The following is a 27,836-nucleotide window of genomic DNA, read 5'->3' on the forward strand; positions in this document are numbered from 1 at the left end:
GGAATATGTGCATGGATGCACTGGAGAAAACACTATTTTAGATGGGTTACTTTCTCAAATTAAAAAAAATTAGCCATTTCCTTTTCAAGGAAAATTTATTTGTAATTATTTGTAATAGTTTACATACTTTAAGAGTTTTTATACATTTACCTTTTGTCAGTTAAAAAAAATGGTTTTAGATGTGTACCATCCAGTATGATACTTTTGTGTTTTTAGTGATACAAGGATACATGATGACTGTTATATTGAAGAATAAGAAAATAAAATGTTCAGTTTTCATTAACTGAAAAGAGAAAACAGATTCTTTGTTACAAAAGTAACGTAAAGGTATAAAGGTATAGTTCAATTCTTCAATATTTGACGAAATTCTACAAAGCAAAGCAAGGTTTTGGAAAAAACAAATGAGAAAATTAATGAACAAAGAGTAAAAAACTAATAGGAGTTAGGTTTCTTGAAATATAACACCTATACCCAGCTCTCTTTCATTTAAGACAATCTCACATTATTCGTATATTTATTAAAGCATATACTTAGTAACATTTCATAGTTGTGACAAGATGAGGGGAAGCCATGTGGTCCATCTACATCTGTCCTAATGTTATTTATTTCCAAAGCCCATCATAAAAGACCCATGAGTTAGTTTGCTGCAGGTTAAGGTTTGATAGATGGAATACTGCAAGACCTCCTCATTACCAGCCTGACTTCAATGTCAGGTAGGTTATTCTGTTTAGTCTGTAAACATCCATCATCTGTTGCTGCTAGGTGGAGATCAAAGCGCAAAGAAACAGATTTTTTCCTTAAATGAGGATTGTCCTTAAAGAAAGATCCTTCCCATTCTTTAATAACTTCATCCACTTTTTCTGTCCTGAAACAATAAATGAAATGTAAATGTGATCCTGAAGGCACAGTATTACATGTCTTCAAAGTATGCTTTTAAAATGTGATGAAAAATTCCGTAATGGGATATGAAGATAATTTTAGGAAATGCAAAGATTTCAGAGTTCTTTTTTCATAGCTACATTCTCAAGAAATACAGACTAAAGGGTTAGCCTCATTATATATCTACTTATTGTAGAAAAATAGAAATGGATCAAAAGCCATGAGTCTAAACACCCCCAGGTTTTAGTGGGAAGGTTATTTGAAATCCAACCCAGGATCTGAGTTTTGCAGTTACCTCTATATCTGTAATGAGCAGAACCAAGTCCCTAGATCTGAATGCATTCAAAGTAAGGAGGGTTAGAAATCCAGATGCAGACTTCAGAACTGTTGCCTACTTTTAGTGCAAAGATAGAATTAAGTACATAGTAGCTAAGAGCCTGATTCTAGAGCCTTCATTCACATGAGTAAACTTTACTTAAGCAAGTAGTCCCATTTAAGTCTATCAGACTGTTGGCAAGAGTGAGGATTACTTACATAAATAAGAGTTTCAGGATCAGGCCCTAATGATTTCAATGAGTAATTGTACATAAATATTAGTGACACAGTTGGCCCAGTTTTCATTAAATATTAATGAAAAAAAGAAGGTACAAAAACAACAACAACGATGCTGTCCTCTATTAGTAAAGCAAGTTAAGGTAAATAATATTTAATAATTGCTTTAATTAACAACAAGGAAACCTGGCAAATTTATCATGTATCTGTAGCTCATAATGAAAGTAGGAAAGGGACCAATATGAAAAACACAAGAATAGAATCTGAAAAAATAATGTACAAGGCTAATAAAATACCTGTTGTTTTTTTTTAGTAAGATAGTATAGTTCACAGTTCTTAGGTCTTAAAATGCTTTTAAGATTGGCTAGGTAAAATATAATTTTATTCTGTTTCATACTAAAAATGTAGAAAGTCTCTTGAAGACGGTATGTTTTTATATAACCTTTATATAGTCTATTGCAGATTTATGTAAGTATTCCTCAACTGATAACACATAAGGAGTGAAATCTGGGCCCCACTGATATAAATAGGATTTTTGTCATTGATTTCAGTGGTACCAGGATTTCACCCAAAGGGTATGATTCTGAAAATAATCTATTTGGATTCCACACTGTGGAGGTACATGGAAACCCTCAAAAATCACAATTTTTAGCCTCATGCAAGCAGAAGGTAGACAGCAATGTTGTTGATTTACGTAATAATTATTTAGCACTCTGCAGCATTTAGTGAAGTATTGCATTGTTTACCTTCTTTTTTTTATCATTAAGGTTACTAACTGACACATTATTGGAAGGGAATCAGATACTAGAATTAGTATGTTTATTATAATATATAGTGTCTCATAAAAACAAATACAATCACAAAACTTAGATAATAAAAAATTGTGCAACGCAGTATAGCTTGAAGAGTAGTTATTGCTACTCTGTGTAGTGTAATAGTTGCTTATAGAAATCAAAGCATTTATTGGGATGCTGCAAGTAACAATTCCAGCACGCAAAGGCAGGGTAAAAACGGTACATACCCTTCCCTGCTCAAATCCAATATCAAAACAAGACAATTTAGTATTAAGAGAAAGATACAGCATCACTTATTGGTGGAAGTGCTGTCTGCACTGATAATTACTACTTTCCCCCTGTTGGTTAAATAATTTAAAAACAGTAACAAAAGTTTGATTATAGTAACTCCTAGGAATCCAGGTAGTTTGCCATCCACACAGATTTCCGTGTTGGTCTGTTCTCTTGAGTCTTCATTCGTAGTTGGATCTAGATTATCAGTGAGTGCAGGAAGAAAAGGAGTACTTGTGGCACCTTAGAGACTAACCAATTTATTTGAGCATAAGCTTTCGTGAGCTACAGCTCACTTCATCGGATGCATAAAGTGGAAAATACAGTGAGGAGATTTATATACACACAGACCATGAAAAAATAGGTGTTTATCATACACATTGTAAGGAGAGTGCGGGCAGGGTCCATGTCCTTCATGTTAGGCTTATCTGTTGTGGACAATGACTGTTGAAGACTACAGTATCTTGAGGTTCTGAAGACACCCTGACAATTCCTCCTCCATGACTTGCCTCCCATAGCTATAGGAACCTGCTTGGATTCTTCCAAATCCTCTTCTGTATCCCTTTGGGATGATTATTGAATATCCTAAGTGTTTGTCTCCCCTTTCTTTCAATTCATCTGTGCATCAGTTCTCGAGGCACTACAAAAGGGTGAGCTCTTGCTTTTTGTAACAGCAAGAATAAGTCATTTATTTTCTTAGTTATTGTGTAAAGTTCCCTCCTAAAAGGTATAAATTTGGATTTTTTTCCAGGCTGCTTTTTCCATTTGTGTAGCCTTCTCTCCTTCCTGGATGGGCGCATAATTCTCCTATTTCCTGGCATCTTATTCCTGGCATGCTTGCTTCCAGCTCATCTTTCCTCCACCTTCTGGAATGCTGTCCTCAGGTCAGATATAAGACTTGGCCATGTCACCCACCAGTGGAGGTTCAGGGGGCCTTGCTGGTTCCTGCTGCCTCAACATCCACAGGGAAGCATGAATTTGCAGAGTTGAAAAATAATTTCATAGGGAGAGTGAAGGACAGTTGCATGCTGGCTGGTGTTATATGCAGAGATGACAAAAGATATCTTTGTGTCCCAGTCTTGTTGGTCTTCACTAAAACTCTATGCATGGAACCAATGGTCTGGTTTACTCTTTCCACTCTCTCATTACTCAAGGGGTGGACAACACTGGTCCTCACCTTGTTTACCTGGAGTTGTCGGCAAACCTCGTGTAATAACCATGATTCAGATTCTTTCCCCTGATCATTACAGATGCAACTACATGTTTCATCAATGCATCCATAACTCTCTCACTCCTTTTAGCCTTTAGTAGTTGTGCTACCATGTACTTTGAGAAGGTGTCATACACTATCAACCAATATTGATTTCCAGCTGGTGTTTCTGTAGTGGGCCTTTTAAGTCAATCTGTATGAACTCGCAGGACTCAACAGATTGAGGCATTTCCCATAAAGGACTTCTGCCTCTCGCTGCTGGCACTTTCCTTTCTTGATGGGTGAGACAGGAAAAGTACCTTAACATCAGCAGCCATGCCAGCCGAAAAAAAATCTGTTCTGTACCTGGCTCATTGTCTATTCATACCACTGGTGTCCTGCAGCTTCATTATCATAAAGACACTGCAATACTGTTGTTGTCTGTAAGCTTGCTGGCAAGACAATCATGTTATGCTCCTTCACCAGCAAGTTAGTAGCTGGTTAAACGGGTAATTGTTCTTGAATTGAACCTCCCTCCATCTACATATCCTTCATTTAATCTGTTAGTGCACCAAAATTAACTCAGTCTCCTTAGTCTGTTCTTACTGGATGTCCTCACAGGACCAGTGTGAGTCTATTTTTACTGCCCTCACCTGGCAGAGAGTTTCCTCAACCATATTTTGCTTTCCAGATTTATGGTGAATGTATATTTGGACAGTTAGTGAATTTATCTCCACAGGTTTTCCTTCTGGGTTATGCTTCATAAGGAACCATTGCAGGGCATTATATGTGTACACTGTGAATTCCATAACTAATAAATATGGACAATAAGCCTGGAGAGTTTTCACAAATAGCCAAACACTTCAGTTCTGTAGCCAAAAGCCACCGATCTGTGACTACCAAGCTTATCAGTTTGTTCAAGTGCTTATAGATTCATAGATACTAAGGTCAGAAGGGACCATTATGATCATCTATGACCTCCTGCACAATGCAGGCCACAGAATCTCACCCACCCACTCCTGTGAAAAACCTCACCTATGTCTGAGCTATTGAAGTCCTCAAATCATGGTTTAAAGGCTTCAAGGAGCAGAGACTCCTCCAGCAAGTGAATATCAGTTTGTTCAAGTGAAACCTTTGAGCCCTTATAGGTTACCATGAATGGACAGGATGGGTCTGGGAATTTAAGTACAACATGGCTGAGAAATCCTTCCTTCAGTGACTCAAATGCTTTTTGGTGTCCCTCTGTCCAGAGAAAGTCATTCTTAGTTATCTGGTATTCACGTTGTGAAATTTAGTACAAATCTCCTATAGAATCTGGAAAGGTCTACAATCTACTTTACCTTCTCTGGGTTTGTAAGAACCTTCACAACCTTTATAATGGTCAGTTTCTGGGGTTGGGGTTTCAACCCTTCTTGCTGACTGTATGTCCTGATGCGACTCCTCACAAACTGACTTTTGTTTCCTGCATGTTTAAACCATGACTGTTTAAAAAGCTTTAGAATCCTTTCCACTTTTACCAGATATTCCTCCCATGTTTTGTGGAAACAAATGAAGTCATCTGTGTACATGAGGATGTCTTCAGTTCTCAAAACTTGGGTTAAATCATTTACTATTCTCTGGAAATATCCCTGATGCATTCATGAGTCTGAAAAGAATTGAAATAATCCATGAGGTTTCACAAAGGCAGTTTTTTCTTGATCTTTAGGTGCCACTTTAATCTGAAGGTATCCGAATACCCAATCAAAACTACTAAAATATTTTGCTCCTGACATACTATCTAGGAGTCTGCTATGTGGGTAGCTATCTTGAACTGTTTTTGAATTAAATCTCCTGTAGTCAGTGCATATCATAGAATCATAGGACTGGAAGGGACCTTGAAAGGTCATCTAGTCCAGTCTCCAGCACTCATATCTTCAAGTCTCTGTTGGGCTTTTCCACAATTACAATTGTGGTTGCCCAAGGTGATGTAGATTGCTCAGTCAGGGCATCCTCCCACAAGTGGTTTAGCTTTCACTGTTACCTGATATGTCAGGGGCATCTGATGTGGAGGCTGCATCACGGGAATGCTCTCTGGTTTAAGCCCAGTTCGATGTTGCACCAAATCATATCTCTCAAGCTCTTCAGTATTCTTGGAGAAGATGCTAGCATATTGTAAGAACAGTTCGGATTGTTTCCTTTTATTGCCTTCTACAGGTGCTTCTGTCAAGTCAGCCTCTGGCTGTACTACTGACTGGATTGCTCCACAGCTCTTGACCTCTGTGAGAGGCTTTGAGACACTAGCTACATTGGACACTGTCCCCATGGTCTGATTTTTCACTAGCTTGCCAGTCCTCATTTGGTCCAGCTTGAAACACATTTCTGCCAAACTGCAATTCTAAATGGATGTTTCTAGCTTCCAACACTCCTACAGGTTCACTGAAACAGTCCTTTATTCTTAAAGGTATTATTGAATGATGACCTGGCTTCACCACAACTTTATTCTGAACCACCACAGGAAGCAATTTATCTCTGTCACCCTCTGTAGTCATGGTAGAGTCACCTCTAAGGCCCCAAGAGTTTTCCCTCAGGATCCACACTTCCTCCTATCCACATCCAACAGAGGTATCTGAATATTGTATGGGGGCAAATTTGTTTTATTAACACCCCAAGTGTTCTTGTGGTGCTCTTGGATGAAATCCACTCCCAATACTACAGCACTAGAAATATTGGTCACCTCAACAAAAGCCCATTTAGTGTGCAAAAACCCTGAGTTCAGTAGGAGCTGGATGTCTCCCATTATGTGCAGTGGTTGATGATCAATACTTATCAGTTTACCTCCTGCATAAACTTTTTTATTCCTTTCAGCACTGCGTGTTCTCCATATATCAGACATAATTCAGGTCATAAGTCCAACAGCATTGTGGTTTTCCAGCTGTTGATGTCTCTAGACACATAGTAACAGGTATCTGGCTGGCTCTTCAAATGGCCCATTTTAATAGTTGCTGAGGGTGACCCTACTGCCTCAACAACTTTTAGCTTCTCCGGTGTGGGTTCCTGTGCTCGGGCAATTCTGACTCCAGTAGCCTTTTCATCCACTTTGCCTGCAAATGTCAGGAAACGGTCTGTCTCAAGTAACCCATGAGACACCTGAGAATAGCTTGCACCCATGCCTCCTCCAGCATTTTAGCCACCTCACTAGCAATTATTTCGTGAAGTGCTGCATCTGGCATAAAGGAGTCACCATGAGTCTGGGCATTAACAGCTGATACTTTAAGGAAACCCAATTTCTGCTTCCACATTTGTAACTCTGTATATAATCTGGCCCATAGCCTTATCTAGTATTTTATCTTCCTTCCCCAGCAGTTTATGAAGTTCCCCTATTAAACTGTTTATAAACTGTCTTTTCACACAGGATTCTCTCATGGCTTGCCACTGGACATAGGCCCCTCTCTGCATTGCCTGTTCCAGATTTTGCACAGCACATTCTGCTTCACTCAAGTCATGTTCTGGACAGGGTGGTGTAGGGAAAGCCCTATTGAACAATCTTTTCAATGCCCACAAATAACTATGCAGGAGTTCCACCTTCCTGACACCTCCTGGCTTGTCATTCCTTCCAGTATTTCAAAAGATCCCCTCCCCTCCACTCCCCAGCAGTGTATAAATGTTTGTGTAACTTTTTGTAAGATCCATGATTTGCACTAGGAAGGTGCTAGCAAAAGGCTTTGGCATCACCATCCAAAAAAACTGCGAAGTACTGTACTGCTTTCTCATCAGTCCATTCATTTACAGAGAGCAATAGCTCAAAGTCTGTTAAGTACTCACAGATTCCAGTCTCACCTGCATGACCAATACATTTATTCTCGGGCCAGAGTGCTTTTGCCATCTTGAAGCTACTGCCACCAGTTGTAATACTCGCTTACAGAAATCAAAGGATTTATTGGGACACTGCAAGCAACAACTCCAGTACACACAGGCAGAACTAGAAACTTCTCCTCTCCTTTCTCCTCCCTTGTTCTGATCAGAGAGCATACTATCAAAACAAGGCAACACCTTAGCACTAAAATAATGATACAGCACCACTTATTGATGGAGGTGTTGTCCACACTGATCTTATAGTTGCCTCCTTGCTAACTGGAAATGGTGTACAAGAAGGATGCTACCAGGGATACAGAGTGCAGCCCAGAGAGGTTTACATTTACATATATAGAACATATAAATATATATATATATATATATATATATATAATTATTATTTTGCTAAATTTATGTTTGTCTTACTGTATAGTGCCATGAGCTTCAGCACTTTCCTTCACAACGCTTCCATTTAAGATTGCTTGCTTTGTCAATTTTTCCACCTTTTCATCTTCATGCTTCTTTACGGCACCAGCTGTAAAGGAAAATCCAAATATACCAGATATTTCTTCTGAGCCCTCTTCAGGAGCCTTCACTCCTTGTACAATCATCAGGAAAAGATCTCTTTATAATGTTCAAGAGACTAGTAGGAGGTAATCCTGGCTACTATGCCAGCTTGTGTACCATCTCCTTAAGGGACTGTAGTCTGTCACTTGGGGGCGTATCTGGTAACTGAGCTCTCTATATGTTGTGGTCAGCAGTATGTGCTAGCTTTGGGTGCAAGCTACCCCCTTTCAGAAGAAAATCTGTGTTTCTCTGCATGCCCTCCTAACTCACCCACCTGAATTCAGCCCTGGCAAACAAATTCCAGTGGAGGATCATACACCAGGCCCTGTCTCTGGCCATCTTCTCCATTCTGGCCTGAGAAGAATTTAGGTCTAAATTGTTTATTTTGGCATTATCTGTGACTAAATTAGGCATTTAATTGTTTTTTAAAGATACTGTAGACTGGAATATGTGACAATAGATCTGAGATAAGAGAAATCAGAAATAGTTCTTTCCTAGCTATGTATTAATCAAATGCAGAATCAGCTATGTTTTTCAATAATTTACTGTAAGATATCTGATGCACAGCATTCATCAATATATTTTAATTCAGTAAAGTTTTTACTCCTGGAGTTTGGGGTACAAGTTTTACTCTCCTTTGGGTTTATCTATGGGAAGAAAGCATGTGGTCCATCACAACACTAGTACCTTTTTGTCACTCCTGTTTACGAAATTCATCTGGGCAACATTAAGAACTGAGAAACTATTGTGGTTTTATTTTAGGAATGTTCCCGTGTCTTAAAAAACTCACTTGAAGGTGGGATAAAAGCTGTCTTGCTGGTGGTAGGTTTTCTGTCATCTTTTCTATCAGGTGTAGAACAATGAAACCTGAAAAAATGAAAATATTACAAAAATGTAATAATGTTGTTGTTTTAATCCAAAACGTGAATGGTGAGCAATTGAGGGGAAAATATGTAGAAATAATGACAATGAGACTTGTATATAGATTTATTGTAGTCACATCTTATTTTGATTGTAGGACTAAAGAATGTTGAAAATTTGTATTTGTATTCCATCATTCTTTCCTGAAAGGTTTTTAGTAATTTTGAAGTATGCGAGAAAGACCTTTTCTTAATATTTTTTTTATTTATTCATAATGAGCTATGTATATTTTTACATAGTTATACAATAGCAATATATTGAAAAAATGCGAAATAAGTTCCCTCACTTGGGGCTCTAATGTGCAAATGTTTTTGCCTGTGAGGTTCTTGGAGTGAAACCCTCTAGCTTCTTCTGCATGGGGCAGAGGAGGCAAAATTCCCGCCCACCCAAAAGTATTCCTAAGAAACACTTTTACTTGCAAAAATAGTGGAGTTTCATGTTGCCTATGGAGGTTATCCCTATTTCAGGGAGAATGGGACCCTTATTCTTTAACATGGGAACACTACCAATATTTCAGTATTTAACATCATTTATGTTGACAGATACTCAGATGTGCCAAACCCAAATCCTGCCTCTGATTTGCACTATACCTGAGATTTTCCAGATGAAATTTATCTAATTTATCTTCAGGGAATTCACATATTCAAAGCATGGGAAGGCTTAAAGATGACAATGCTAATGTATGAGCAGTACAGTGTATGTGGGAAAATGAAGAACTGTTTAAACTAGTAGCTTTGGAATTATAATTATTTAAGTTTTCTCTCTTTCTTTAAAACATTAAAGCTAAATCTGTGTTGAATTATTACAGCAGCATTTTGTTTTTACAGGTTTTGATCAATATATTTTACTCCAGTTTGATGCTGGTGTAACTCAATTGAAATCAAAATGGTGTAACACTGTGGTAAATCAGGTCCACTATGTATAATTAGATTAAAACTGTACTGAAGCAAACATCTGATAATAGAGGTGGGCACACACACCCAGTACTATCCTTTTTTGTTTTCAGTTAGGGTTGGTGAGTCCTAAATATTTCCTACTGTGGGGGCCAAACTGCTTTTAAATATTGGTTAAATAATAAACTTTACTTTAAAAAAACAAAACCGATAATTTGTCTAAAGAAAACCATGGAAAATCAGAAAAAATAAGCACTGCAGAATTTGTAAGATAAGATATTTTAATGGCATGAAAGTTGTTCATGCAATCATTTAACATATTAATTTTAGATTTTAAATATGCCTGAATAGAACTTGCACAGGTCAAAATGAAAATTCCTTTCATGAAGGATTTGCTACTATATTTGATGGCGGAGTTCATGTGATTGCAACTCTGAAAAGTACTGCAAACAGAAGTTCTGAAAAATAATATAAAAGCAAATACACTTTCTCCATTCTGTAAAATACCTGTTTTCCTCTTTCTCCAGCAAACTGCGATACGTTGCTATCTCCTGCTCCAGCCTCATCTTAGTGTTCAGTAGTATTTCATGCTCCTGAAGCTGTTCCTCAATACCTCTCCTCACTTGCTGTAGCTCCTTCTCTAAACTTTCAATCTCAGCTTTTAAATTCTGCAGTTGCATCTGGTACCGCTGCTCAGTGGCATGCAGACAACTTTCCAATCCTCTTTCCTGGCAAATAAATCCAATATTAAAGGTCCAAAAAGTAGTTCTAAAAGTTCAGTTCCACATAGTGTTTACTAACAATTCAGACAACATATTTTAAAATTTATTTTTCAATTTATTTGCTAAATAATCTTTAGGAACTGTAATAATAATCCAGCTTTTATAACACCTTTTATAAGAAACTTAAACTGGTGGCTTTTTGCATCTAATTTTCCAGAAAGATCTGTAAACATATAAACTCAATTAGAAGCTCACACACAAAAATTGTAGCCTTCTACTATATGATGAATTCAATCAGTTTTGATGAGTAATTTCACCCAGCTGTCCAGAATGATGTGTTTTCTAATAGTCACAGGTATTCACAGTGTTGCAAAGTCATCATCATCAAGTTACAACCCCTGTCTGCAATAGGGAAATTGACAAATATCTGACATCTGTTGTCAGTAGTGGATCTCCCTGAAATCCTGTTGTAATTCCTAGGCTTTGTCATCACTAGTGAATTTTAAGAAAAATTCCCATCAGTGCTACCACCACTTTATCTACACCACTGGGAATGCTGGTGTACACAAGTCTCTTTTGGTGTGACACTGGAAGTTGCCAGAAACTAATCTACACTAGATCTCCCACCAGAGCAGATGAACTGGTGATAGCAGTGGGAGAAGGATTGTTTTCTAAAGTTCCCTAATGTAGTCAGTCAAAGCAGTTGGATAGATGGACAGAATTGTTTTCAACACTATTATAGACTTAAGCTGTGATTCAGCAAAACATTTAAGTACATTCTTAACTTAAAGTATATTATTAATTGTTTTGTTGACTCAGAGCCACAGTTCCAAAGAATTAAAATAAACATGATTTGAATAGATCAGTCAGGCAGGATATTTATTAGGAAATTGATATGGGGATATTGTGGAAGAATTCTTGAAATCTGTGGGTATTGATTGTCAGGAGTAAAAAAGTAAACATAATAGCAGTATGTGCAAAATTATAGATTCTGAATCAAAAGATGTCATATTCTTAAGCATTGATAACTGACTGGGGGAGTTTCTGGCAATTAATGACCAAGAGAAAGAGATAAAGGCCGCAGGCAAAGCCACTATGCATTTCTGTTCTTGCTGTGTTCTCATCATCTGTTGGATGTCATTGATGTGCATATTGAACTATGGAATACTGCATGTCAGAAGAAGAAATGGGTTATTTTTTTCAGGAAGTTGATAATATCAATTTTTGACCATGCTTACCACAGCCTGGAGAGATTCAATTTCAATTTGCATACGATGCCACTGTCGCCTGGCTTCACTGAGCTCTGCTCTGGCTGCCTTTAAAGCTTCTTCATCTTTGTCCATTCTTTCACTTGTAGCTTCTTCTAGCTACAGAAAATGATAAACAAGATAACAGTATTACAAATAAAAATATTTTAAAAGAATGAACATAAAATAAATTTAATTTTGAAAAAAAATCTTATCTACTTCTCTTAAAACAGGTTTTTTAGGTTAATTTTTTTGTGTGGCAACTGAATATATTTGTTCAAGGTTGTAATGAAAAGCTAAACTGTCATTATCAGAATATTGTAAACTCTGATGAACCTGTTGTATTGCAACCTCTACTGGGAAATACTTTGCTGCATCTTTAGTAACTGTTGCATATCTACGAAAGAGGCTTAAGAAGACAGGTTACTTTTGTCTCTGCTATCTTAACATAAATACTCACAGAAACAGACACAACTTGGACATATTCTATACAAAATCTCAGTTGATTAACAATATCGGGGCCAGATACATTGGCATGGATTGAACAATCATATAGTAGAGAAAGAATGAAGAACTCATTGAAATATTTTATTAATAATTTTGAGACTTGTATTATCTTAGGTGCAGAAAAGTATAGGATAGGGATGGTCAGGCTAACCTATTAGAGAACCTAAACCAGATGTTTAGAACACTCTTCCCCTGCACTTTATAACACTCTTCGTTGTAATGCTGATCCAGTATTGGCTTATCAACTATATTATAACCAAATCCAGCCCTGTATTAAATAAGCCTAGCTTCACTGAAGTCAGTGAAGTTGGCAATGCTTATTTCAGATCTTATTCCACTATTAGATATGTTACATAAATTAGATTGTGAAGCAGCTTGACAGTAACTGTGGTTATGGGGTATATTACATGACTTTAAAATGGTCATGTCAGGTCAGTTTCTAGTAGGAATAATGCTCGGTACTTATGTAGTGTTTATTATAATGATAATGATAATTAGGGTTCCTTTCACATTTCTGTGTTTTGCCTGCAAGCATTGGTGACATCACAAGCACCTGAAGCAGAACATTTTCCTTTGTGCACTTTCCTACTTTACCATAGGTTCTTGTTATGACATCAGCTGTTACTGAGGGAAAAATTCTTGAATTCGGGTCTTGGCAGGAGAGTAAAAGAAGAACTAATATTCTGTCTTTAAAATGTTAATGTGTTTTTAATGTTATCAGTCCACCATTATGATAAGAAAAGCCATGTAATTCACACTTCATGCTGAACTCTGTTCTCTACCTGCTGTTTTGTGTCTCAGTACTGCAACACATGTGAGGCCAGATTTCTCAGTACACTTTGGCTGCTTTGCGCTGCCCTGGTGCAAAGAAAATGTAAAGTTGGCTTAATAAGACAGTTAAACTGTGTTTATGGCTGCTTTGCGTCTTCAGAGTGGCGCAAAGCCGTCAGAGTGTATTGGGGAAACTGGCCTATGATGAGTAAATCTCTCAGTATTCAGAATTTCTGCAATATTAAAGGAATCTGGTGGCAATTTAAAGACTAACAGATTTATTTGGGCATAAGCTTTTGTGGGTAAAACACCAGTTCTTCAGATGCATGGAGTGAAAATTACAGATGCAGGCATTATATAATGACACATGAAGGAAAGGGAGTTACCTCACAAGTGGAGAACCAGTGTTGACAGGGCTAATTCGATCAGGGTGGATGTAGTCCACTCCCAATAATAGATGAGGAGGTGTCAATTCCAGGAGAGGCAAAGCTGCTTTTGTAATGAGCCAGCCACTCCCAGTCCCTATTCCAGCCCAAATTAATGGTGTTAAATTTGCAAATGAATTTTAGTTCTGCTGTTTCTCTTTGAAGTCTGTTTCTGAAGTTTTTTTGTTCAAGTATAGCTACTTTTAAATCTGTTATAGAATGTCCAGGAAGACTGAAGTGTTCTCCTACTGGCTTTTGTATGTTACCATTCCTGATGTCCGATTTGTGTCCATTTATTCTTTTACATAGGGATTGTTCGGTTTGGCCGATGTACATGGCAGAGGGGCATTGCTGGCACATGATGACATATATAACATTAGTAGACATGCAAGGGAATGAGCCTCTGATGGTGTGGCTGATGTGGTTGGGTCCTCTGATGGTGTCACTAGAGTAGATATGGGAACAGAGTAGGCAACGAGGTTTGCTACAGGGATTGGTTCCTGGGTTAGTGTTTCTGTGGTGTGGTGTGTAGTTGCTGGTGAGTATTTGCTTCAGGTTGGGGGGCTGTCTGTAAGCGAGGACTGGCCTGCCAAGGTCTGTGAGAGTGAGGGATCATTTTCCAGGATAGGTTGTAGATCATTGATAATGTGCTGCAGAGGTTTTAACTGGGGGCTATACGTGACAGCCGGTGGTGTTCTGTTATTTTCCTTGTTGGGCCTGTCCTGTAGTAGGTGATTTCTGGGTACTCTTCTGGCTCTGTCCATCTGTTTCTTCACTTCAGCAGGTGGGTATTGTAGTTTTAAGAATGCTTGATAAAGATCTTGTAGGTGTTTGTCTCTGTCTGAGGGATTGGAGGACATTCGGTTGTATCTTAGGGCTTGGCTGTACACAATGGATGGTGTGATGTGTCCTGGATGGAAGCTGGAGTCATGTAGGTAAGTATATCTGTCAGTAGGTTTCCGGTATAGGTTGGTGTTTATGTGACCATCACTTATTTGCACTGTAATGTCACGAAGTGGATCTCTTGTGTGTACTAGTCCAGGCTGAGGTTGATGGTGGGGTAGAGTGGAAATTGTTGAAATCCAGGTGGAATTCTTCAAGGGCCTCCTTCCTGTGGGTCCATATGATGAAGATGTCATCAGTGTAGCGCAAGTAGAGGAGGGGAGCTAGGGGACGAGAGCTGAGGAAGCATTGTTCTACGTCAGCCATAAAAATGTTGGCATACTGTGGGGCCATGCGGGTACCCATAGCAGTGCAACTGACTTGAAGGTATAAGTCATCCCCAAATCTGAAATGGTTGTGGGTGAGGACAAAGTCCCAAAGCTCAGCCACCAGGTGTGCCGTGGCCTCATCAGGGATACTGTTCTTGACAGCTTGTAGTCCTTCCTCATATGGAATATTGGTGTAAAGAGCTTCTACATCCTTGGTGGCCAGGATAACGTTTTCAGGAAGATCTACCAATGCATTGTAGTTTCCTCAGTAAATCGGTGGTGTCTGAAAGATAGCTAGGAGTGCTGGTAGCGTAGGGTCTGAGGAGAGAGTCCAAATAGCCAGATAATCTTGTAAGATTGCTGATGCCTGAGATGATGGGGCATCCAGGGTTTCCAGGTTTATGGATCTTGGGTAGCAGATAGAATACCCCTGGTCGGGGCTCTGGGGGTGTGACTGTGTAGATTTGTTCCTGTGCTGTAGCAGGGAGTTTCTTGAGCAGATAGTGTAGTTTCTTTTCATACTCCTCAGTGGGATCAGAGGATAGTGGCCTGTAGAATGTGGTGTTGGAGAGTTGCCTGGCAGCCTTCTGTTCATAATCCCACCTGTTCATTATGACTACAGCACCTCCTTCGTCAGCCCCTTTGATCATAATGTCAGAGTTGTTTCTGAGGCTGTGGATGGCGTTGCGTTTTGTACGGCTGAGGTTATGGGACAAGTGATGCTGTTTGTTCACAATTTCAACCTGTGCATGTCTGCGGAAGCACTCTCTGTAGAAGTCCAGTCTGTCATTTCAACCGTCAGGAGGAGTGCATGGAGAATTCTTCTTTTTGCAGTGTTGGTAGGAGGGTTCCTGTGGGTCAGTGCACTGTTCTGTGGTGTGTTGAAAATACTCCTTGAGTCGGAGACGACGAAAGTAGGCTTCCAGATCACCACAGAACTGTATCATGTTTGTGGGGGTGGTGGGTCAGAAAGAGAGTCCCTGAGATAGGACAGACTCTTCCGCTGGGCTAAGTGTGTGGTTGGCTAGATTAACAATATTGTTAGGTGAGTTGAGGGTACCACTGTTGTAGCCCCCTGTGGCATGTAGGAGTTTAGATAGTTTACTGTCCTTTTACGTCTGTAGAGAAGTGAAGTTTGCGTTGTAAATGGCTTGTCTCTTTTTTGTAAAGTCCAGCCACGTGGAAGTTTGTGTGGAAGGTTGGTTTTGTATGAGAGTCTCCAGTTTTGAGAGCTCATTCTTGATCTTCTCCTGTCTGCTGTACAGAATGCTGATCAGGTGGTTCCTCAGTTTCTTTGAGAGTGTGTGGCACAGTCTCTCACCATAGTCAGTGTAGTATGTCGATTGCAATAGATTTTCTACCTTCAGTCCATTTGGTATGATGTCCATCTGTTTGCACTGGGAGAGGAAGATGATGTCTGTCTGTATCTGTGTGAGATTTTTGTTGAGGTTGATGGATTTCCACTCCATACAGCTAAATTTAGTGCCTTGCGTAGTGTCAAATATCAGGGGGTAGCCGTGTTAGTCTGTATCCACAAAAACAACAAGCAGTCTGGTGTCACCTTAAAGACTAACAGATTTATTTGGGCATAAGCTTTCGTGGGTAAAACACCACTTCTTCAGATGCATGGAGTGAAAATTACAGATGCAGGCATTATATAATAAATTTTAGTTCTGCTTTTTCTCTTTGAAGTCTGTTCCATCATGTGCCAGCAATGCCCCTCTGCCATGTACATTGGCCAAACCGGACAGTCCCTACGTAAAAGAATAAATGGACACAAATCAGACATCAGGAATGGTAACATACAAAAGCCAGTAGGAGAACACTTCAGTCTTCCTGGACATTCTATAACAGATTTAAAAGTAGCTATACTTTGAACAAAAAAACTTCAGAAACAGACTTCAAAGAGAAACAGCAGAACTAAAATTCATTTGCAAATTTAACACCATTAATTTGGGCCTGAATAGGGACTGGGAGTGGCTGGCTCATTACAAAAGCAGCTTTGCCTCTCCTGGAATTGACACCTCCTCATCTATTATTGGGAGTGGACTACATCCACCCTGATCGAATTAGCCCTGTCAACACTGGTTCTCCACTTGTGAGGTAACTCCCTTTCCTTCATGTGTCATTATATAATGCCTGCATCTGTAATTTTCACTCCATGCATCTGAAGAACTGGTGTTTTACCCACAAAAGCTTATGCCCAAATAAATCTGTTAGTCTTTAAGGTGTCACCAGACTCCTTGCTGTTTTTGTGGATACAGACTAACACGGCTACTCCCTGATACTTCGTAATATTAAAATACAAAAGGGTGATATAAGACCCAAATTTCAGTGTGGAATTTTTGGCATTTGATGGTTGTAGTCAGATTTGTCACATTATTGTAACATTGTTGTTCTCAAGAGATGTGTTGTGTGTGAATTTATAATAGGGTATTTATAACCTTTAAAAATCTGACACAGAGAACAAGTAATATAAACATTGCAGACAAATATGGCATAGTTTTATGAAAACAATAGAAAATCTGTCCCGAGAAGGTAAAGTTTTCCATAACATATGTGCTCAAAATTGTAAATCCTCTTTATAAATGGCTTCTTTACGTCATCTCTACATGATATTCAGGATATTTTCCTCCTGAGGGATAATTCTAAATGAGGCTAGAGGGTACCATGTTATTGTATATGTCATCATGTTTTTTTAGTCACAACAATATAACTGTCTTGTATGTACAGACAAACATCCAGATTCATTACAGAGCATTCCTTTCGAGTGAGTTTCATAACCTAAGCATAACATTTTCTTAGCTTCTAGGTCTAGTCATACTGCAGTAAATTCTAAATCAAGTAATATGCTGCATTGAAAAGGAAATACTGTACCTCAAAGAGGTTGAGGCTGAATTTGGTAGACATAGATTGTCTCCTTTTTCTCTTTACCTGGGTTCTTGTTGAGAGGACGGTCTCTATCTGATTTCTGGTGATGAGCATTTCATAGTTTGCCCTGATCTCATTGAGGAGCTGGGACAGTTCCATTCTGCTCCCATCCTCCACCTTGACTAACGGGAACCTTATTGATAGGATGAGCCAGCTGCTGCAGAGCCTACACTGCCTGCAGTGAAAGCAGAGAGAGGGAGAGAAAATACAGCAGAATTTTAAAGATGCAGAGCTCTTTTTTGTAGGAGCATTGAAAAATCATCTGCTTTTAATCGGTTTTGAAGATCACGTTTAAAAATACAAATACCTCTCAATTCTGCAGTGATTAAAAAGGTAAGACCCAGATAATGTGATGAAATGAACAAAAGTAGTGTCTTCATGTGTTTATTACATTGTAAAGCCAGACACTTACCCAAGAAACTAGAGTCTGAAAGATATATTGATGATAAGGGCAAAATTATAGCTGTCCAGGGTGAATTTGAAAGAAGGAGAGGGGGCACAGTACACTTTCCTGGCAGTACACTCTTGCATGTGGCAATCATAATTTGGTTGGCTGTACTCCTGGAATGCAAAGGAGGGAAGTAAGCCAGCATTAACAACAGTCAGAAAGTCTAGTGTTGTACTGGGTGACTGGGCAACTAAATGGAAGATGAAATTCAATGCTGACAGATGCAAAGTAGTGCACATTGGAAAACAGAATCCCAAGTAGACATACAAAATTATGCGGCCTAAGTTAGCTGTTACTACTCAAGAGAGAGATCTTGGAGTCATTGTGGATAGTTATCTGAAACCATCTACTCAATGTGCAGCGGCAGTCAAAAAAGCTAACAGAATGTTAGGTACCGTTAGAAAAGGGATAGATAATAAGATAGTAAATATCAGAATGCTGTTATATAAATCCATGGTACACCCACACCATGCAGTTCTGTTCGCCCCATCTTAGAAAAGATATATTAGAAATGTAAAAGGTACAGAGAAGGACCACAAAAATGTGTAGCGGTATGGAACAGCCTCCATATGAGGAGAGATTAAAAAGACTGGGACTGTTCAGTCAGGAAAAGAGACAACTAAGGGAGGATATTACAGCGATCTATAAAATCATGATTGGTGTGTAGAAAGTGAATAAAGAAGTCACTGAGCCTCAAACTGGCAGATGCTGGGGCTAGACAATGGGAAGAATCACTTGATAATTGCCCTGAACTGTTCATTTCCTTGGAAACATCTGGCATCACCCACTATCTGAAGACAGGATACTGGGGTGGATGAACCATTGTTCTGACCCAATATGACTGTTGTTATGATAGTAATTTAAAAGACCTAGATAGGTTTACAGTGTACAGTAGTACAGTTAGGACAACTAACATATGCTTTTGTTGATAATATATATTTGATCATTTTCCAGTTAATTTTTGGTGTGAATATTTAGATAAAACTAATACTATACATCTTGATTTATCTAGTTATTTCTGCTTAACTAGATAACATTGATATATAACTTGCTGAACTCTACTTGCGAAAAAAAGAACTTTTAGAAACACTGAAGTGTAATTTAGTCCAAAGAATGTTGCTATCAAAATCTAAATCTGTATTTAGAAGTCATTATTCTATGCGAGTTTTATCTACTGTTAGCATAACTGTATCTTATTTTTTATTACGGTCAAGAAAACACCATAATAGAGGCTCAGACTAAATGTATACCCCAAATCAAATAAAGACAGTAGGAGAACCAAAAGAATGCCACCATGGCTAAATAGCAGAATAACAGGCTGTTAGAGGCAAAAAGGCATCCTTTAAAATTTGGAAGTTAAATTCTAGTGAGTAAAATAGGAAGGAGCACAAACTCTGGCAAATAAATTGTAAAAGTATAATAAGGCAACCCAAGAAATAATTTGATAAGTAACTTGATAAAGATGGGAAAAGTAGCAGCAATTAAAAAAAAAAAAAGTAAATCAGAAGCAGGAAGCCTGCCAAGTCAGCAGTGGGGCCACCAAACAACAAAAGTATTAAAGGAGCACTCAGGAAAGACAACGCCATTGCAGAGAAGCTAAATTAATTCTTTGCATTAATCTTCACTACAGAGGATGTGGGGGCAATAGCCACATCAGAGCTACCCTTTTTGACTTTTTTCCTACCTACAACCCCCCCTCCCCACCCGGTTCCTCAGACGTTCTTGTTAAACCCTGGATTTGTGCTGGAAATGGCCCACCTTGATTATCATACATATTGTAAGGAGAGTGATCACTTTAGATAAGCTATTACCAACAGGAGAGTCGGTTTGTGGGGGGGTGGGGAGAAAACCTGGATTTGTGCTGGAAATGGCCCAACTTGATTATCATACACGTTGTAAGGAGAGTGATCATTTTAGATGTTACCAGCAGGAGAGTGGGGTGAGGGAGAGAAAACCTTTTGTAGTGGTAAACACCCATTTTTTCATGGTTTCTATGTATAAGAACATCTTCTGTATTTTCCACAGTATGCATCCGATGAAGTGAGCTGTAGCTCACGAAAGCTTATGCTCAAATAAATTGGTTAGTCTCTAAGGTGCCACAAGTACTCCTTTTCTTTTTGCAAATACAGACTAACACGGCTGTTACTCTGAAACAAATCTGAAGTATTTTCCCAAATTGAAGTTTTACAATGAATTGATAAATTAAACAGTAATAAATCACTAGGACCAGACGATATTTACTCAAAAGTTCTGAAGGAACTCAAATATGAAATTGCAGAACTACTCACTGTAGTATGTAACCTATTACTGAAATCTGTCTCTATATCAGATGACTGGAAGGTAGTTCATATTGCTAATATTTTAAAAGGGCTCCAAAGGAGATCCTGGTGATTACAGGCTGATGACCCTAAGTATAGATTGTGAGATTAAAGGAAAAATTTTCAAAAGTGACTTAGGCGACTAAGTCCTATTTTCAAAAGGGATTTAGGATCCTAAGTCTCATTGAAATCTGGCACTTCTCAGGGCCAGATTTTTAAAGGTATCTAGGTGCCTAAAGATGCAGATAGGTACTTAATGGAATTTTCAAAAGCACCCATGTGCATAACTGCTATCGATTTAAAGAAATGTTTCTAGGCTCTGAAAGTTTTACCCTGGTATTGTTTCTCATTGTAAAAAGTCATGATTCAGTCTACCTATATGAATGTCTGTGTTATATTCTGTGTAATAATAATTAGTAATTAATTGCTAACAGCTTTTGTAATCACATATAAATCATAGGGCTGAAAAACCACAGTTTATTTAGGAAGTCTTCTGTGTTGAACAAGGGAGGATTTTCAAAGTTAAAAATAATCAGGGCTAATGCAAAAATTATTTGCAACAGTTAAAAAATTTATTGAAAAACAGCAGTAAATAGAATGTTTCTTTTAGCACCCATAAAAGACTACATCTCAGTGAAGTGAGAAGAGAAAGCAGATACTAGAACCCTTATTTTTAAGATGGGGAACTCTTAAGCCACTTAAAATTCTACATTTGTCCAGAACACTTCCTTGTTTTTGGATCTGTCTGTAGGCACATATAGGAGGATCCTCTGTTCCATTTTCATGTTGCTTATTTAGCTGGCCTTTCTTCAACTGACTGGACTTTTGATGAGACTATTTTGCCGTCCACCAGCTCTTCAACAATTGTCTTAACCACTCTAGTTTTAGATGGTTCTAAAAATAAAATATTAATAGTATTATCCATTCAAGATATTAAAATAAAGACTCAAATAACATAAAAAGTTGTGGTCCAGTTAAATAAACATAGGACAGTATGCCTTAGGACAGTGTAAACTTTCATGGCAAAAATTATAAATATATATGTATATATATAGGACCTTTATTTGTCACTTTGCTGAAATACATAGTGCAGCAGAAAGTTACCTTCAAACATGAAAAAGAGGTTGAAATCTTAACTTTGACAGATAGTGGTGTACATTAAAATCTTTGAGGCTTTTTTTCTTTATAACGAGTTACTAATTTTATTTCACCATTTCAGGCTCAATCCTCTGGGTTGTTACTTGTCTCCTGATAACCTCAAGGGGAGTTGAAGGTTCCTAGCACTTCACAGGAAGCACTCAGCACTTTAAAGAACTGGGGCCTGATTCAGTGCCCAGTGAGGACAATGGGAAACTTTCCATTGACTTCAATGGGGATTGGATCAGGTCTTCAGTAAGTAATTACTTATACAAATATAAGTTACCAAGATCTGAAGAGTTCTTTTCTGGCAGAGGTAATGCTGTTTGATTTTAAAAAGTGCACTCCTACATCCTTGTAGTTCAAAGACACACTTGAAAATAAAAACAGTAACTTATTTTAATTACCTTTGATTTGAACTCTTGATTCTTGATATTCATAACCTCCAGATCTAAAGCTGCTGTTAAAAATAATTAATAGTCATTAGTTATCTTACAGTACTTTTGGAATTCTAAGAAAATATAATTATTTTGAGAGTTGATGAGAATACTGGTGTTAAAAGCAAGTTTATTGCTATCTTTCTAGAAACAGCATGGCAGGCAATCAGTTTTGTAAGTGATTGGAACTGCTATGTATTATATATATCTGATTGCATTTTTTTGTTGCCAAACAAAAAGGTGAATAATTGATTCCACCAAAATGCTTTACAGGATAAAGATTAAATAAAGTAGTTTATCAAATATGGATGTAAGATCAAACTGCTCTTCTATCTTGATTGATAAAATGAAAATTTTCTGTGGTGGATATTCTATTTACTGGAGTCATTTTCAGGTATTTGCAACTGCACATAATGTACAGTTCTATAATATTTGCAGATGCTGAGACAGAACAGAGAACTGATACAGCAATTTGTTTTCACTTCACTTAGGTCTATTTTAGTGGGCATTGCAAGGCTCTGACTGATTTCAAAGTGTGTTGAATTAGGTCCTTGGATCCCACAACAGAGCCTTACAAATATTTTTATTTCTGAAGAACATTTAATGAAATGTGCTACTAAGAAATATCCTTCTTAGTAAATATTCTGTAGACAAAATACATAGAGTCCCAAACTTTTAATCTCTCAATGACTTCAAGAAAAGGAGTACTCGTGGCACCTTAGAGACTAACCAATTTATTTGAGCATAAGCTTTCGTGAGCTACAGCTCACTTCATTGGATGCTCAAATAAATTGGTTAGTCTCTAAGGTGCCGCTAGTACTCCTTTTCTTTTTGTGAATACAGACTCACACGGCTGCTACTCTGAAACCTGTCAATGACTTCAAATCACATTGAAGTCAGTGGATTTAAGAGCACCCTGACTCATCATCACCTTGCAGGATCAGATTTATAGTGTGATAGAGAAGAAAAAATCCTCCTCTTGAAAAAGAGGATGCTTCCTATGGATCATATCTGAAATGTGGGCTCAATCCTGCAAGGTGTTCAGCACTCATGCAAGGTTATGAAGGCCCTCAGCTTCCACTGAAGTCAGTGGAATTTAATGTAGTTAAGCATTTAACTGGAATGATCTGCACCTTACAGGATTTATCCCTATATGCACGGAACATGGAATAAGATATATTGATGTTTATTTCTTATTTCTAGAGTTCTGTTTTTCAAAATAAATTCATCTAACTGAAATACTTTTTTCTTCAGGCTGTTTGCTTACCCTCCTTCTCCATCTAGCAGTCGCCTATAGGTCTCAATCTCCATCTCTAGACGTGTCTTGATGCCCAGGAGCTGTTCATATTCTGCATTCTGGCACTCCATTTCAGATCTGATCTGCTTTAATTGTTCCTCCAGATTGCTAATCTGAAGCTGAATTTGTGAAAGCTGAGTACTGTAGTTTCCTTCAGTTTCCGCCAAGGTGCCTTCAAGGGAGCATTTCTATCAGCGCATAACAATGGCATGTTACTGGTGAAGCTGAAATGCTTGATTACACACAAGGAAAATTTTCTTTAACAGTGAAAATAATTTATACCGGAGAAGTAGAAAAATATTTCCCTAATCATAACACTTAATTAGAAATAAAATTACATTTTTTTCTCTATCAGTTTTCAATACCACTAGTTTTTGTGATGAAAATTATTTCTCTGGAATAGTTTTTCCTTTCTCTTCTCTCTTTCTCACTGTAGTTTTTTAGTATTATATTACTAGTTTTATAATGTTTTATTGCTTTATACACTGCTTCTTCTGTAACACTTTTCTCAAACAATGCAAAGTAAAAATGTATTAAATTAATTGGATATGCATGTAAAACAATTTTACTTGTATGTTAAGTTTATAAAAATAAGTGAAAGGTCAAAGTGGGAATATAAGAATTTAATCTGTTTGGTGCATGATTATCTGCTATACAGGTGTTTGAAAGAAATTCAGATTTGTTCTTATTGGCGAGACGTTGAAGATAAGTAGTTTGGCTATTGACTGCTCTTCTGAAGAAATCCATAAGAGCCTTTTGAAGTTGTCTTTTCAGAGATCAGAATGAATGAAAAATATAGTCACTGAGAGAACATGATGAAACAACTTTATGCCAAAAAGCTGGATGGCATTAAATTTAATATCCTGTTGTTTTTTATTTACATTAATGGTTTATCATATGTAAATATTAAAATACTGATTAGGCCACCAAGGGATTATTCAATATTCAGCATTCCCCATACACATATTCAGTCATTTTACACTTACTTAAAAGGTGGTGGACCATATTCCATCCTGGATTCTTGCCAAAAAAAAAAGTTCCATTGAAAGTGGATAAACTTGCATGTGTGTAATGAAGGTGGAATATTGACCTGTAATGCCTCTTTTGAGGCCATGTCTATTACAAAACTTTATAAAGTGTTTTTGAGACTGTTTAAAACAAATCTGTTTATTTTGATTATTCTTTCTAACTAGTCAAACTCACCACTCTTCCTTCTCTATGGACTTTAGTATTTAGTTTAGAATTACAGTTGTTTCTCTGTGCTTAGAGTAAATATAGGTGAGCTATCAAAACACGTGTCTATATTAGAAACAATTATATATTAAATGCAAATATGCCCTTACATAATGCCAAAGTAGTGGATAAAGCTATTATGGACACTGTAAATGTTTTTAATAAGAATTTTGAATTATAAAAGTTACCTTAAGTGGCAGCTATTACAAACCTTGGCCAGAAGGGCTTGTAGCTCAATGTCCAGGGTTTGGAGAGTACGTTTGATCTCAGTTATTTCATGCCTGGCTGAGTCTGCTGCACCAGCATCATCATAGATTTGTTGCTGCAGCTGTTGACTCTGGAAAAGTCATAATACAATATAATGAATACAGGGTGATGAAACAAATCTTTGGATTTGAATATGCTTTCAGAAAACGTATCAATCATATTGTTACCATTTTATTAAATTGTTCTTCGGCCTCCCTACGATTTTGCTCAGCAAGGGATTCATACTGAGCTCTCATGTCATTCAGAATCTTTGTTAGATCAACTCCTGGAGCAGCATTAAGTTCTACATTCACTTCACCTGTAGAGCCACGCTGGAAGCTTTTCATTTCCTGGTTAAATGGAAGACAAGGAGATTTTAATTTTAAATATATTGCAACTGCAGAAGCAGGGAAAAATTAAATAACTGAAATCAGTAAGTGTCAAAATCTGAATGTTTTGAAATAGTAAATTGACCATAAACCATTTCACTTTTAAACCACTTTTAAATGGAAAGACTCTCATTGACTTCAGTGGGAGTTGGACTGGGACCTATATTTGCAAAAGGAAGGCAAAGATCTTACTTCCTCATGGTTCTTCTTAAGATACACTAGCTCCTCAGTCAGGCTTTCAAGCTGTGCTTCCAGGTTGGATCTTGTCATAGTCAGATCATCTAGGACTCTACGCAGACTATTAATGTCAGCTTCAATACTTTGGTAAAGGAAAAGCTCATTTTCATACCTTTAAAGTGTTATGAGAATTTTGAGAATATAATCAGATCAGAAAGAAAGAAAAATCTATTTTTCCTTGCAAGAAAAATATTTGATATTAATAAAGCAGAATTTCATTAGAGAAGATGTGAGAATAATGCATTTTTATTATCTGTTTATTTTGTATTCTGGTTTTTATGATTTGGCAAAAGTTTTAATAGTTTTTTTTTAAATTAAAAATATAGCTCTATTGCATATAATAGTTATAAAATTGATTTTAATATTGTTATCATTTTTGGAATAATACTTCAGATTTCTTTTAATACTAAAAAGTGTAGAGAAAAGTGTCTAAGGACCATATGAGATGATCAGTTTGTAAGCAGCAAACAATGGTGAGTTCTGCTTAAAAACAAATGGCATGAGGTGGCCCAAGTTGTTACTACCCCATCATTACTAACTGGTTTTCACTGAACTCACTTAAGTCTGAAGTCATCAGCAGCAAGCTTGGCATTGTCAATCTGCAAGACTATCTTGGCATTGTCAATAGTTGCAGAGATGATCTGGATAAATAGAAAGATAGATAAGGAAAGAGGCAATATTTATATGACTACTATGAAAATATCCTTTGCATTAAATTTTGGGCAAATTTAGAGGCTAACATGAAAAATGCAGATTTAAAAAATAATTTGTTTATATGCAGTTTAAACATAGAGGGAGACATGATTTCTTTCCCTTTTTTTAAAATTAAGTATTTCCTTTCCACGTTAACAAATTAATTTTAATGCATAAACAGTAAAAAAAACTAAACATTCTTAATAATAAAATAGATACTTTTATAGTCATATTAAATTAACAAGAATTTGTGTGAAAAATCAGTTGGTAGAAATATTACATCTTAAAGTCTACTGCTTTAAGTATTCTTAATGTCAACAGAAAATGATAAATGTCTGAAATTAAGCTGAGCAGAATTTCTCATTTGGTAATAACTCATGCACTGCTTGTGAGTTATAGTTTAACACAAGATATGGTTACAAGGTGCATACCATTGTAAAGTGCTGAAAAATTATTTATTACCTGATTCTTAAGATCTTCAATTATCTGGTAATATTTGCTGTAATCACAGCATAACCCAGCAGCAGCAGGATCATGTTTCTCATACCACAGCCGGATTTTATGTTCAAGATCAGCATTTGCCTCCTCCAGAGCACGCACCATATCCAGGTAGTTAGCTAGGCGGTTATTAAGGTTCTGCATGGTTTCCTTTTCGCCACCAGACAGAAGGCTGCCATCAGCTCCACCAAAGGCCCCACTAAAGCCTCCACTATAGCCACTACCCAAGCCCCCAAATGAGCTACTGCGGTAGGCATTTCCATAGCCTCCTCCAACTGATATATTACCAAACCCACCACTATAGCCTCCACCAAAGCCACCACCTGCTCCCCTTCCTAATCCACTCCCTAATCCAACACCGGATCCCCCAGCCAAACCACATACACTCCCACTACCAAAGCTTCTTCCTATGCTGGAGACTCTGACTGATCCACCACCTCCACCAAATGAGGAAACCTGGCTGGATCCACTAGCAATACAAAGAGACATAGTTTTTTAGTGGTGGTCTGAGTTGTTAAAGTGTAACAAAGGCAGCAAAGTAGAGTGAGAGAATGTCTTGGCTAGGCAGTTCCTTTACCTTTTTATACAGAATTATTAGGGTGTTTCTTTCTGGATTCCTCCTACCTATGGCAAAATATTTTTTTTGCCAACTCAGCATAGTGTTAGCCATGATTGGATGATTTCTCCTCATTAGCATTTAAATCAATGGTGACCGTTCATGTAAAGAGGTTAGTGCCCTGAAGATGTTTGTTATATCAGGAATAGAGAAGGGTGGAACAAAGCAAAAGAATCATTATTACATTTTAATCATAGATGAGTAATTCCTTTGCTTCTTCCAGACCTCAGGCATAACTCTCATAATTCCCCAAGAAGATAGAGCAAAATTTCAAGTGATATATTTTTATCATTCTTACCACCAAACTTATCATTTCTCTGTTTGATAAATTAATAGGGCTGTCAAGCGATTACAAAAATTAATCACGATTAATTGCACTGTTAATAATAGAATACCATTTATTTAAATATTTTTGGATATTTTCTACATTTTCAGATATATTGATTTCAATTACAACACACAATACAAAGTGTACAGTGCTCACTTTATATTTATTTTTGATTACAAGTACTTGCACTGTAAAAAAACAAAAGAAATAGTATTTTTCAGTTCACCTAATACAAGTACTGTAGTGCAA

At 37.4% G+C, this 27,836-nt stretch overlaps 2 protein-coding genes across 3 annotated transcripts; both read right to left on the reverse strand.

Moving 5' to 3' along the window:
* Positions 1–651: 651 nt before the first annotated feature.
* On the reverse strand, positions 652–17,809 carry KRT222 (keratin 222). The gene is made up of 6 exons (XM_077806587.1): positions 17,714–17,809; positions 11,857–11,985; positions 10,404–10,624; positions 8,873–8,949; positions 7,942–8,086; positions 652–865 (listed from the first exon to the last, which is right to left on the reverse strand). Exons 1-6 carry the CDS (start codon positions 17,807–17,809, stop codon positions 652–654), a joined length of 882 nt encoding a protein of 293 aa, XP_077662713.1.
* Positions 17,810–21,266: 3,457 nt separating this feature from the next.
* LOC144257904 (keratin, type I cytoskeletal 12-like) lies at positions 21,267–27,132 on the reverse strand. Of its 2 annotated transcripts, XM_077806136.1 has the most exons (9): positions 26,608–27,132; positions 26,011–26,093; positions 25,408–25,564; positions 25,015–25,176; positions 24,792–24,917; positions 23,318–23,535; positions 22,021–22,073; positions 21,893–21,935; positions 21,267–21,390 (listed from the first exon to the last, which is right to left on the reverse strand). In XM_077806136.1, the coding sequence occupies exons 1-9, from the start codon at positions 27,130–27,132 to the stop codon at positions 21,267–21,269; spliced, it is 1,491 nt and encodes a 496-aa protein (XP_077662262.1). The 2 variants fall into 2 exon arrangements, with proteins under 2 accessions (XP_077662262.1, XP_077662263.1); XM_077806137.1 differs by lacking the exon at positions 21,893–21,935 and having other exon boundaries at positions 21,267–21,370.
* Positions 27,133–27,836: the final 704 nt, after the last annotated feature.

The sequence above is a fragment of the Eretmochelys imbricata genome, chromosome 27 (assembly GCF_965152235.1).
Source record: "Eretmochelys imbricata isolate rEreImb1 chromosome 27, rEreImb1.hap1, whole genome shotgun sequence".
Lineage (NCBI taxonomy): Eukaryota > Metazoa > Chordata > Testudines > Cheloniidae > Eretmochelys > Eretmochelys imbricata.

What these genes read in the sequence shown, in the direction of transcription:
- KRT222 (XM_077806587.1), bottom strand. Translation starts at nt 17,809, where the DNA reads ATGGAACTGTCCCAGCTCCTCAATGAGATCAGGGCAAACTATGAAATG. An exon ending in TCCTCTCAACAAGAACCCAG is followed by an intron (nt 11,986 to 17,713) that starts GTAAAGAGAAAA and finishes CATTTTCTGTAG; the next exon opens with CTAGAAGAAGCTACAAGTGA. An exon ending in AGCTTTTATCCCACCTTCAA is followed by an intron (nt 8,087 to 8,872) that starts GTGAGTTTTTTA and finishes AAGAGGGCTCAG; the next exon opens with AAGAAATATCTGGTATATTT.
- LOC144257904 (XM_077806136.1), bottom strand. Translation starts at nt 27,132, where the DNA reads ATGTCTCTTTGTATTGCTAGTGGATCCAGCCAGGTTTCCTCATTTGGT. An exon ending in TTGAAGATCTTAAGAATCAG is followed by an intron (nt 26,094 to 26,607) that starts GTAATAAATAAT and finishes CTATTTATCCAG; the next exon opens with ATCATCTCTGCAACTATTGA. An exon ending in TCTTCAGATCTTGGTAACTT is followed by an intron (nt 21,391 to 21,892) that starts ATATTTGTATAA and finishes AATGGATAATAC; the next exon opens with TATTAATATTTTATTTTTAG.